The sequence below is a fragment of the Microtus pennsylvanicus genome, chromosome 15 (genome assembly GCF_037038515.1).
Source record: "Microtus pennsylvanicus isolate mMicPen1 chromosome 15, mMicPen1.hap1, whole genome shotgun sequence".
Taxonomy (NCBI): Eukaryota; Metazoa; Chordata; class Mammalia; order Rodentia; family Cricetidae; genus Microtus; species Microtus pennsylvanicus.
In genome coordinates, this window is record NC_134593.1 from 28,521,279 (window position 1) to 28,534,344 (window position 13,066).

Consider the following 13,066-nt stretch of genomic DNA (forward strand, 5'->3'; position numbering starts at 1 on the left):
AGCTTGGCAAGTGATTTTTTTTTCCTTTCAGTTTGATCAATACAGAGTTATCACTTCAGCGTGTGAAAATAGCTCTTCACACATCCCTGCACACACAGCCCCCCCCCCATACACACACACATATAAATCATTGGCAGCAGGTACTTTCAATTTGCTGGAAAATATTTCTAAGAAGTCAAAAAGCTCCAGCTGAATAAGCGTGCCTGCCTATTGGCTAAACGGACCCGTTGAAGGATCTGATTGGTCCCTGATCCTGAGGACCGATAAGACGGCTATAAAATCCCTGGGTGCAGCTCTTGAGCCCCCAGATTGCAAAAGCCAGAGGTGTAAGAAGCAGCAGCAGCAACAGCAGCAGCAGCAGCCAGCCAGCCAACCAGCCAACCAGCCAGCCACACACACACAAATTCTTCCTCAGATCCTCACCTAAGCTTTCAGTATATCCAGATCCGCATCTTCACTCAAGCCGGGAGAGGGAAAGAGGAAAGGGGGGGGAGGAAAAAAAAAAGCCAACAACTTAGCGGAAACTTCTCAGAGAATGCTCCAAAACTCAGCAGTGATTCTGGTGCTGGTTATCAGTGCTGCTGCAACGCACGAGGTGGAACAGAATGACTCTGTGAGCCCCAGAAAATCCCGGGTGGCGGCTCAAAATTCAGGTAAGCCAGCAACCCCAGGACTGGTTTCTCCCCGAAAGAGCTGTCCTCATTTGCCTCTCGCACTTTTTGCATGTGTGTCCCTGACGGCTGATCTCGGTAATAAATGTGCTTCATGCCCGGTGGTAATGCACTGCCAGTGTAATCCAATAGCCTTAGGAAGTGGAGTTCCTTTGTTTAATAAATTGCATGCAACTAACGAAGAAGCTGGGCGCTCTGCTGAGGGTATTTCATTGCATAAGCCAGCCTGATTGCCTGAAATCTGGCACGTACCCTCTTGTTGGGGGGAGGGGGCGGGGAAAGGCTTAAATGTTGGCAAGCCTCACAGCTCCATACTCCACAAGCCGGTCTTAAGGTGATGCGCGGCTTACCTGCTGCGGTCCCTCTCCCTGCTCCTTTAAGACCTTGTAACTTGACTTCTCTACCTCTTCAGAGAGCACCCAGACAAGCCCCCCTCTGCACAATGATTTGTGGAACCATAGTTCTCAGATCTGAAGGAGAAAAAAAAAAGAATCCAGGGCGGATTCGGAAAGAAGAAAGGGGGGAAAATTCTACACACCCCATTCCCTACAGGGCTGCCTGTCTCCTTTCTCGCTCTCACCGGCTCCATTCAATCGCCCAAGCAGCCCATGGCCCCTAGAAGGAAGTGCATTTGTAAAAGAAGCAGTTCTTTCTCTGAGGGGAAGGTCTTACTTTCGCCCTGACTCCAGTACCAGTTAACTGTATATGGCCCTGGCCTCCGGAGGCGAAGAGGCATTAGGACTCCCTCTGCCCCTTGACTTTTGCTCCCCGCTCACTTCTCTCCCCAGCTGTTGGCAGAGATGGGACCGCAGGTGTCAAAATGCTGCAGATGCTCCCCCCGTGGAAGAGCGCAGGTCCCTGCCGAGAGGAGGCCTTTTGCCTCGCTTCCTTTTGTACTTAGTTGCTATAGCGATGCCGTGATTCACAATTCAAGCTTGCCTAAAACAATAGCAGTCCTAATGCATATTAAAACTGCTTAAAGCAAAGTTATAATTTGAACCCGTGGAAATATATAATTAGGGAAATGACTTGTAACATCCCAGAGGCTGCGGGAGGTGGAAGGGGGGCGGGGAAGCCTTAGCCTAACCAAACCACGCTTTTGATCTGGGAGGAGAATGCTACGGTATGAAGGCTACAGATCATTGCATGCCGAGCTGCCTGCCAGAACACCCCTCCTTCTGTGGGAGAGAAATTACTTTTATGGCAGATCTTCCCCAGAATGCAGAAAGCCTGGTGCAAGTTCTTTGCGGTTTTCCTCCAGCCTAGCATAGGGGACGCCTTGCACTTGTCTCTCCACACCTGTGTTTCTCCTTTTGGAAAAAGAAGTCTTTTTTAATATGAGAGATTATTCACACCTCAGAGCGTTGGCTTGTGGTTGGGGGGCTGGGGTGGATACAAAGGGCTCGGAGTCTCTTCTGCTGAAGCCATTGTGGGTTAGAAGCCCTCTTTGGGAAGGGTCTCCTTCCGTGTGGACTCAGCAAACCATTCCCTGCCATTTGGATGAAAATGCCCAATGCTTTTGACTCCAGACTGCATTCTTTTTTTTTTTAGAAGGCTGCTAGGTTCTCTGGTCCTCTCCGGACCCCCTCAGGATGAGCCTGACCTTCAGTCACTCACCACCTACATCCTACCCATGCCCTCAAGTTCCCAGTGTCAGTCTCTGATTCCTGTCACTACCAGAAGACACTGCGCATTACAAGGTCTCTAACCTAACTTCTCTAGCCACCAAAATGAATAAAAGGGTGAGACCCAGAAAGCATGCGCCTGACGGGGAGTCATCCCCTCTGCTCTGACTCTTAGGAGCAAAAAGAGCCCATTCATCCCCTTTCTCATCAGTCCCACCACCACCACCACCACACTTTTCTTTAACTTGTTCTATCTAATGGGACCCAAGGTCAAAGTTCAAGGATAAATGCAGATGGTGGCCTCTACACCTACTGGCTCCTATCCAGAGCCCTTTGGCTTGACCCGGACTATTTCTGCTTGTCCTTTTCAGCTGAAGTGGTTCGCTGCCTCAACAGTGCCCTGCAGGTTGGCTGTGGGGCTTTTGCATGCCTGGAAAACTCCACATGTGACACAGATGGAATGTACGACATTTGTAAATCCTTCTTGTACAGTGCTGCTAAATTTGACACTCAGGTAAAGCAACGTTGACCTCTTCTGCTCCCGCTGTTTGTCATTTAACGGGGTGCTCGGTGCTGTTCTTAGGAGCCTATCTTGTAGGGACAAAATAAAGCTGCTTCCCAACCTCCTACTCAAAAGGCTCATCCCAGGGTGTAGACAGACAGACACACAGACATACAGAGAGAGAGAGAGAGAGAGAGAGAGAGAAAGAGAGAGAGAGAGAGAGAGAGAGAGAGAGAGAGAGAGAGAGAGAGAGAGATGCCCACATACTTACATGTGGGAGAGGGGGCACAGTTTAGACCAGGAATACGGAGTTGACAGAGGCTGGCTTAAAACAGGAGGGATGACTAGCAGAAAAGCATTTCTGCTTTGAGAGGAAATAAAAATGTTCTCCTCTGAATGCACTAGCATGCTTCTGAAATTCTGAGTTACCAATCTTATTCCCAAGAACATAAACCTGATTCTGACCATCTTCACACCTCAGAACTGTTGACAATAGCCTCCTCCCATCTCATCTCTTTTCTCTGGAGCTGAAATGTTCAAGACAGTCCTAGGGAGAAGGTCTTTTTCTTTTTCTTTCTTTCTTTTTTTTTTTTTTTTTTGGCTATTGGTCATGCTATTAAAACAAGTCCCCTTGCAAGTCCCTGTGTCATAGACCCTGACTGCTTCTAATAGGTCAAATGAACACTTATCTTCTTGTCCTTTCCAGGGAAAAGCATTTGTCAAAGAGAGCTTAAAATGCATCGCCAACGGGATCACCTCCAAGGTTTTCCTTGCCATCCGGAGGTGCTCCACCTTTCAGAGGATGATCGCCGAGGTGCAGGAAGAGTGCTACAGCAAGCTGAATGTCTGCAGCATCGCCAAGCGCAACCCAGAAGCTATCACTGAAGTCATCCAGCTGCCCAATCACTTCTCCAACAGGTACCCGGGGGGGGGGGGTCCTCTTCTTCACAATCAGGGGCATGAATGGGGAGAGGCGAGCAAAGCCAGAGAAGACATTTTCTCCCCTCCAGTGTTAAAATCTTCCCCAGCTATCAGAGAGCTGGTTTGCAGGAACCCTGGGCAGGTGGCAGGTGCATCTCTGTCAATTCTTAACATAGCCTAAAGCCAACAAGGAAGCCTCTGGAAAACACTGTTTGAGACACCAGGTTTGGCTGAAACCATGACAGTCAAACAGAAATAGGCCGATAAACCCACCCCAGGTCAAATGTCAGAATGCAGACGTTTTTATTAAATCTATTTGTATTTCAAGTCAGTCCCAAATCCAGATTTATCAGTGGCTAATCCAGAACAAGTCATCTCATTTCCCCAGAACTTGCAGTTTTCTCTATGAAAAGTGAAACGTCTTCAGGGAAACATTCCCATGTCCTCTTCAAAGCCTTATACCACCCCAACCCTCCAGCCCAAGAGTCCTCAGAAGGAAGAGGTGGGAGCTACCCAGCTCACATTCATATCGCGGGTGACCCAATGTCATTGGGTTTACACCATCTGAGCTCCAGGTCTTGCTGGGTCTTTGACTTTGAAGTTGTTGCCAGACAGGAATGATGCATAAGAGACCCGATATCCTGGTCCAGTATGGGTATCTTGGAAAGATGGCTAGCAAGAAATGAGGGGTGGACAGGGACAGAGAGAATCAGTAGTAGTGCAAGCCAGTGGAGGATAACTGTGGATCCCTGAAGCCAAATCCTATGAGTGGATGAAACCCTAAGATTCTGTGACTCTCCCACCCAGTCTTGATGCATTCACAAGGAATGGTTCTGCTACTCTGGTCTCCTAGGGGTCGTCATGCTCTTAATCTGGTAGATTTCCCAGCCAAATGGCCCTATCCTTTCTGAGAATAACAACGGTCAAGTTCTATCAGAGGCTTTGCCCTTAACATGATACTTCTGTCACATTTAGGAGCCATTCTAAATCACAGGTTTGTGGCCTACAGGACCACAAGTCATCTTAGAGAAATCTCCCATGCAGCCCTTGATGACAACTCTTCCAGAGTTCTTACTGATTTTTCTCAGAACAGGAGGGAGCAACTCTATTTTCCTCAAATAGCCTGTCTCTCTAGATCAACCTTGGTTTTTAAAATTCTCCTAGAAAGATTTTTGTTGAAGGAGGAAAGGGTTAAAGCTTGGCCACTTGTTAGAGATTAACCCTTTGCAATGGGGAAAGAAACGAAGAGTTCTTGGTAGGACAATGGCTAGGGACGAAGTATGTAGCTGTGTACCCTTGCTAAAGGAGGCATATTGGCAAACTCATCAGCACAAGTTTGGATTGTTGGCGGGGGACCAATTTCAAAGCTGAGCCGGCTATTTCAATCAAAGCGGCATTTTCCCTTGTGCAAAGAGATTCACCGTAGAAAGGAAGCCATGGTGTTTGGACCAAAGATTCCCATCACCCCAGAGGAAACTTGGGAAAGGTATCCTTAGCCAGACCATTATTCTTTTTACAAAGTGCCTTGTTTGCACCGCCTTCAGAAAATGGTCCAGGCACCATCTCCTTATCTTCTCTCATTCACGTTCAGTAGAAAAGGTCAATGGGGAAAGGGTGACACACTCAAACACCAGACTTTCTCATGCAGCTCTTACCTTTTTCCAAGTATTTCACGTCGATGTTCAGGACTGGAACGATTTCCGTTCCAGGAGGGGCTTGATCTGCTTGCTCGGTCTCAGCTCCTCGCCCGCCCGAAACATCCTGCTTTCCCAGCCTCCGTCCCAACATAGACACACGCACAGTTCCTGCCGCTTGGCAAGGGACTGCTACGGGAAGTAGTTACAGGTTCATTCCACCTTCCTGTGATTTGTCTAGCGTGCGATTTAGGTCTGGGAGAATCCAAAACCTGCCAGTGGACTGGAAGGCAGAGCAGGACGTGGTAGAGGTTCATCCAGAGGGAGAAGGTAGCGGGGAGAGTCCGCCTGCCTCCATTTGCAACCCCGACCTTCCGTCTTGAGGGCAGCAGGGAGCGCGGAAGAGATGGGCAAGACACTGCGAGGCTTGGGAACCAATGAGCCCAGCACAGCCCCAGAGTGGGAAAACTGACAAAGCGCCCAACTCTCTAGGGCATGGATAGGGAACAGGAAACAGAAGAATAATATTGATCAAGGGAAACAAAAGACTATTTATAAACGCTCACACAGAACGTTCCGAGGCAGAATCTGTGTATTTGGGAAGCATGGCTGAAACTGTAGCTATGGAGAATATCTGATCTTTTTCTTTACCAGGGGGGGTGGGGGTGGGGTTGCCGAGGATAGACTCTGCAAAACAAGAAGAAAGATATGTGCTTTGTAAAAGGTGCTTCTAGGCTGTGAGACCAGAAGGCTTCATTTGGCTACCCCATTGCAATGAGTAGCCTCATGCCATAAAGGTTGTCAGGCTAAAGAACAGAATCATCCCAACTCCCCCTGCAGAGGAAGTAGCTTCTACTGGGTTATACTGATTTCTTAGCCTGGAAAAGAAAAATGTACGTTGGATCCTTAGAAACAAAATACCATAGCAGAGGGTGACAGTTATCCAGACTCTACTGCCCCTCCATCTGAAGGAGACAGTTATCCAGACCCCACTGCCCCCGTCTAACTGACTGAAGACACGCTGTCCTGTGAGACAAGCAACCTGAAGGTCTCACAGCTTGTGAGTCACCAAATAGGGTCCAGAATTCACATGGCCTCGAGCCAAGCTATTTTGATTTCTACTTCAAAAAAAAAAAAGCAGCCAGAAAAACCCTGCAAGAAGTCCTTGCAACCCAAAAATAGAATACCATGAATAGCTAAATCTACATACACCATGGTATTCAGCAAGGAATTCTGTGTGTGCTCTCTCCTAAATGAAAAGACACATCCCTCTTCACAGCTAGAGTAACTATGTGTCCTTAGTATAAAAGGGTGCTCAATAAATATATGACAATTGCTAAGTCAACTTTTGCTGGAGGCACAACCTCTCAGAGCATCTGTGTTGCTTAGCAACGTGTAGCAAAGGTCTTCTCACTGGCCTGCACAGTCCAGAGTTAAGTGCCGCATTCCAGTCGCAATGGAGACAACCGGGTTAGCTGTACCGATATCAGGCAATCTGGCATGGGCTTCAGCCTTTGAGGAGCTCCTAATAGGACCATGTAGAATTTCCTGTTTTAAGATGTTTTCTTAGCCTACTCCACTGAGTGATCAGAGCCCCCTCAGGGAAGCAGAAGAGTGGGCAGGCTGACAGGGGTCATTGCCAAGAAAACCCAAGAGTGGGTACCCTGGTTAGTCCATCAGAGAAGGCAACACCAAAGCTGCAGGTTACCCAGACAAATTGAATCTCTTTAAGGGGTTTAGACTTCTCCATCCAGACAAGAACTTCTAGTTCTGTCAAAGGAGGAACTTTTTCTATTCTTTCTGTTTCTAAAGAGAAATGACATGGTTCAGCCTGTTTTGGGACACACGTGTCATGAAGAGGTGTCTCTAGATGTGAAAAGGTTAACTTCTCTGAGTTTGGGCACTCTCTCCTCTAAGAACTAACTGCCCTCTAAAATAGGCCCCAGGATGTAGGGGAGCTAATTCCTGGTAGATGCTCAGAGAAGAATGAGGATATAGATGGCTGAAGATATTGGGGCACAATTGTTGGGGTCCTTTTTCTCAGTTTTTCCAAAACTACTTTTCTCCCCATTTCTCCATCCAAGGACGTTCAGCTTGACTCATGTGCTTTGTGATTCCAAAGGGTTGGAAAAAGCTCCTCTGAGCCAGAGAAGCCCAATTTCACTCACAGCTGGATATAATTGTCCCTGAAAGGGTAGCTGTAGCCAGGACAATGGGCAAGCCAGACGCTGTCCTCCTCTCCATCCCCAGCTTGACCCTCCCACCCAGAGAAGGGTGACCATTATCCTTGATTACTCACGATCTACCCTCTTCATTGTCCAGCATTCCAATGACCTCTCTAGGGGGTCAAGTTATTCCAGCAAGATGCTTGCTCCTATGCTATGGGGGTTGAGTTAAAAATAAACAGAATTTTCCCGCCTGGATGATCCTGTGGCCCCAGTGACACCCTAACCACTCCTAGAAAAGGGTCTCGCCACATCAGGACAGCAGGTCACGGTCACCAGGGGAGTCTCCTGTCAGTGACCACAGAGCTAATAGGTTTACACAACCACTGAGTCAGATGTGTCCCGTCAGTTTAGAAACTCTATGAGCTGTTTTGAATATAGACGGCTCCATCTTTTCAAAGCTATAACACTTGGCAGCACTGTTTGACATTCAGGGAATTGTTGCATACGTGACAGTCACTTATACCAAACACAAAGGTCTTGTCATTAGGAATTTTGTTTGTTTGCTTACAAATCTACCTGACCAAGCGACCAGTTTTCTTCAGGAAGCTGAGAATTTCTTTTGTACAACAGAAGAATATTTTTATTATTTCCATTTTATATTTTATATTTATTATTTCCATTGATGTTAAAGTTCAGCAGATCTATTGAGAAAATATTTCAGTATAGATATAATAGCATAGGGGCAGACAGCAAGACCCAAGAGAAGATCGGTGTTTACATACAGAGCAAAGGTGGATGTGTTCTTCTCAGGCAAGAGAGTAACCATGTTATTTAAGTTCTGTTTCCTTGGGGGGGGGGAATATAAAATTCAACAGTGAATTATTGAGCAGACAATACAGCCTGATGATACTCAGCCGCTTGGATACAAAGAATAAGGACATCCTCCCTGCCCTTGAGACATTTTCAAAATCAAGCCAGGGAAAAATGAATAGTCATAATGCCATCAAATGTCTCTGCTTGAGGGGATAACTAAAGCCCATGAGGCATCCAAAGAAGGAAAAGGTCACAAAAGTCTGAACCATGTGAGAGGGTTTCATGGGCTTCCAGAGCAGGAACCTCTGAGGGGCATTAATCTTTCCACTTAAGCACCCTTGCTACCTAGTGTTTGGCTGCAGAAAGCCACTCTAAGCCTTTGAAGGAAGCCTCAAAACAGTCATTCAGCCAACAGTCTTTTCAGGACTTGCTGAGTGGGTGTAAGGAAAGTCAACTTCACAGGGAAATGCATGGCTTTAGACCAAAGCGCAGTTAAAAAGCGCGTTCGTGTGCACATACTCTTGAGCACACGCACCAGGGCGAAGGGAAGCTGCAAAAAGACATCCAATTCACCGTCAGTTCCTGGGCAGTGATGCGGTACGAGCACAAGCTTTGAGTTTCAGACCCACCATACATGGGTACAGTACAGTGGGCGTGACTAAGTCGGCTTCTGACATTCATTCATTGTATGATGCTGAGCGGACATCCTAATTTCTTCCCTACACAATGAGAGCGTTTTGTGTTGTCCCATTTATCCCTAAGAGTCTTTGTCTTCCAGAATTCCAGACATTGCAATCACCCTACTTCTGGTCAGTTTCATCTACGTCTCTTGAAGGGTAAACCTGGAGATGGGCTTTCTAGCGTGGTATGGTAAAGCCATAAGAGCTCAGAGGGAAAGGAAAGTCACCTTCAGCTTTGAACAGTTTGAGCACTGACGTCAGAACCTTGTCCTTCCTTGGGATTCCCTAATAAGCATTCTCCCACTGCAGATATTACAACAGACTTGTCCGAAGCCTTCTGGAGTGTGATGAAGACACAGTCCGCACCATCAGAGACAGCCTGATGGAGAAAATTGGGCCCAACATGGCTAGCCTCTTCCACATCCTGCAGACAGACCACTGTGCCCAGACACACCCCAGAGCTGACTTCAACAGGAGGCGCACAAATGAGCCACAGAAGCTGAAAGTCCTCCTCAGGAACCTTCGAGGTGAGGGGGACTCTCCCTCACACATCAAACGCACCTCCCATGAGAGTGCATAAGCAGGGGGAGGTATCCGCAGCCTCGACGAATAGCGTTTTAGGGGTGTTGACACACCAACTTTGAGTGTACTGTGCCTGGTTTGATTTTTTTTAAGTAATCTCTATTTTCTATCCCCCCTTTAAAGAAAATTGCATGAAACTAGGCTTCCGTAATCAATATCCCAACATTCTGCAATGACAGCACTATTATCAACAGAATATGTGTGATCATTCATCCTCTCCTTGAGAGACTGTAGTCTCTTTTATTCCCTTCTCTCTATGAATTCTTTTCCCAGATCCCTACCAATTGCTCCTCAAACACAAAACATTCATGTAACTTCCCAGTCATTGTAATCTGAAGACGTAGAGCCCTTTAGAATGATCACCCAGTAGAGTTAGCCAATACAAAACAACTTTATTTAAATGCATGTCTTAAATGCTCATAAATATGTTGAATGGAATTCGTGTTATGAATCTGTGCTGGCCATGGACGAATATGAATGTCACGTTTGAATTCTTGATCTCTAGCGAGTCTTATGGTCTCTATCCTCCAATGCCTAATTTCCTTTCTGACATATTTACCAAATTGCTCAAGCCTGGTTCTCCCACCAGACTTTGAGCCAGCATCTTCTTGCATCTAGTGAAAAAACAGAAAGCTAACATCTTTATGTACTGTAACTGCTCAGAGCTTTAAAAGTATCTTTAACAATTGTCTTAAAAACAGAGAATCTTAAGGTCTAACTGTGGAATTATAAATAGCTGGAAACTAATGTACTGTACATAAATTCCAGAGGACTCTGCTTAACTAAGCAGTCTATAAGAACTTTATCGCATATAGATTTAGTTTTGTACCTTAGCTTTATTTTCCTTTTCCTGGGAATGAAATAACTATCTCACTTCCAGATATCCGCGTTCATGCTCCTTGTGGCCTTTTTTATAACTAAGGGGGTAGAAGTAGTTTTAACTCAACATCAGAACTTCAGATGGGCCTATACGAGATAGGAAAACCCAACAGGTTATCTGAAGGACCCCAGGTAAAATGTCAATCTCCCAGCCCACCTCCACCCAGAGGCTACATTTGACTTAGGTGTATCCTGAAACAGTTCTGTCACATCCAACTGGGAATTAGAGGACTCAAAAAGATCACCCCTTTGGGCTTGGACACTGAGTGTGACAAGACCTACTGTCCCCTTGGAAGTGGCAGTTCTTGGCTCATCACCTTCCATCAGTGCCTGGCACTCTGGTCAGTGATGGTGTGGGAGATTCTAAGCCAATCAGGAATGAGTCAATCGGCCTTTGGGTCTTCAGTCTGGGGAACTTGGGCTTGACGGGGTGTAAATAACCCTGGGATGTCCCGCCTTAATAGACTCCTCTTACATTGTCCTGTAACACGCTGCTTGCCAAAGTAGTCCTGGCAGCTGGACCATCTCTGTAGGATCTTTAAAGGAAAAAAAAAAAGAAAAAAGTAAAAAAAAGAAAAAATATAGAGAGAATGAAGGAGGGCGTAAGAGCTGGTGGTTTGATCATTTCCGCTGTGATGTTTACAAGATGGCAGCCACCAAAGCCAAATGATTAACCTGTCTACGAACAACAGTAGTTTCTCAGGGTCATTGTCCTTGAACCCAACAGCCCCTTATGAGTGTCACTGCTCACCAAAGGTCAATGCCGAGAGAGGAAGCGGAAGGGGCTGCTCCAAAGTCACTTGGGTAGAAACTATTGGTGCTTGACTCTCACTAGGCTACACCGCAGAGTTGACCAAATTGAGTGATAGGGACCCTGGTGGGAGGAGGGAGGGCACCTCTCCAGGGAAATAAAAAGCAATACAACTTTACCACAAAGCCTTTAAAACCAGAAACAAAGTGCTCAAGGACCAAGATCAGTGCAGCAGGCAGTCGTGCGCAGCCGCGGCCCGCAGCCGAAGCGGTGCAAACGCTGCTGCCTCCGTTCCCACACAGCCTCTAAGCGTGCTGACATCAGATTGTTAAGGGCATTTTTATACTCAGAACTGTCCCATCCCCAGGTCCCAAGCAAATGGACACTGCCTTAGCCTCTTGGAAATCAGGTAGCACGTACTCTAAGCTAGATTCACCCCTCTCCCCCACTTCCCGCCCCAGGCAAGGCTGACTTCTTTGAACCAGAAAAGCTAACCAAGTGTGTGTGTTGTGCATTTTGCAAACCCACTAAGCCAGAACCCCAAAGTGGCAAGTAGCTTATGAGAATTCCTAGTAAATTTCTCTCTTACTTTAGTTCGGTAGATATTCTTTCTCTCTTCTCTCTTTCTCCTCTGTTCTCTTTTTTTTAATTATTATTATTGGTTTGGGTTTTTTTTTGTTTTTTTTTTTTTGTTTTTTTGTTTTTTTTGCTGCGACTTCTTGAAACCGTGGTATAGCCTCTTTTCTCCCCGCAGTGATAATGGTATATGTGTCAACAAGACATATATCTACCACACACGTGGAAAGAAGCAGTTCTCACAATGTTGCTAGGTGTTTGCTTCCTTTTTCTCCCTCCCCTGACCCCTCCACCTCCTCCTTGAACTTCCAAAGCTTTGTCTCATGTTTGCTGCAGAGTGATTCGGGGGCTGACCTAGACCAGTTTGCATGATCTCCTCTCTCGTGATTTGGTTGCACTTTAGAACATTTTTGTGCCGTTATATTTGCATTATGTATTTATAATTTAAGTGATATTTAGGTTTTTGGCTGAGTACTGGAATAAACAGTGAGCATATCTGGTATATGTCATTATTTATTGTTAAATTACATTTTTAAGCTCCATGTGCATATAAAAGTTATGAAACATATCATGGTAATGACAGATGCAAGTTATTTTATTTGCTTATTTTTATAATTAAAGATGCCATAGCATAATTTGAAGACTTTGGTGAATTCCTTCTACAATAATAATAATAATAAAGTGTTACGTTTTATTTGTTTTTTTCCCTCCACGTCTTTCATTGTTATTCATTAAAAACATCTTGGGCCAGTAAGATGGCTCAGTGCATAAAGTACTTGTGGCCTCACAAACCTGACGACCTGAGTTCAATCCCCAGAATCCATGAAATATAGAAAGAAAGAATAGACCTCCAAAAGTTGTCTTCCAACATCTACATAGGCTGCATGCACACACACACGCATGCACACACACACACACACATGCATGTATAATAACAACAACTATTTCTTTTTTAAAACCTCATGTATAACAATTATGTCTTTTTTAAAACTTCTTGAATGAGAATTTCTAAGTACAAAGTTACTGTCCCATTCATTTTCTCTCGTCACTAATTACGGGTCAATCTGACCATAAATGCAGTTTAAATCAGCATTTGCTAAATGTCTTTACACTCATTCAGTGGCTCCTCTTGCCCTCATGATAAAATTGAAACCTGGGAGCTGGAGAAATGGCTCAGACAGTAAAGGGCTTGCCACACAAACATGAAAACCTAAGCTCAGTTCCCAGACACTCCTATAAAAATGCTGGGTATGGCAGTGTGTGC

General features: G+C 45.7%; 1 protein-coding gene across 1 annotated transcript; it reads left to right on the forward strand.

The window, feature by feature from the left end:
• Positions 1 to 255: 255 nt before the first annotated feature.
• Positions 256 to 12,480, forward strand: Stc1 (stanniocalcin 1). Its single transcript, XM_075949795.1, has 4 exons — positions 256 to 653; positions 2,668 to 2,810; positions 3,505 to 3,716; positions 9,324 to 12,480. Exons 1-4 carry the CDS (start codon positions 536 to 538, stop codon positions 9,592 to 9,594), a joined length of 744 nt encoding a protein of 247 aa, XP_075805910.1. The 5' UTR covers positions 256 to 535; the 3' UTR covers positions 9,595 to 12,480.
• Positions 12,481 to 13,066: the final 586 nt, after the last annotated feature.

Coding starts and splice junctions, on each gene's coding strand:
- Stc1 (XM_075949795.1), top strand. CDS start 536: ATGCTCCAAAACTCAGCAGTGATTCTGGTGCTGGTTATCAGTGCTGCT. Junction 654..2,667: donor GGTGGCGGCTCAAAATTCAG/GTAAGCCAGCAA, acceptor TGTCCTTTTCAG/CTGAAGTGGTTCGCTGCCTC. Junction 2,811..3,504: donor CTGCTAAATTTGACACTCAG/GTAAAGCAACGT, acceptor TGTCCTTTCCAG/GGAAAAGCATTTGTCAAAGA.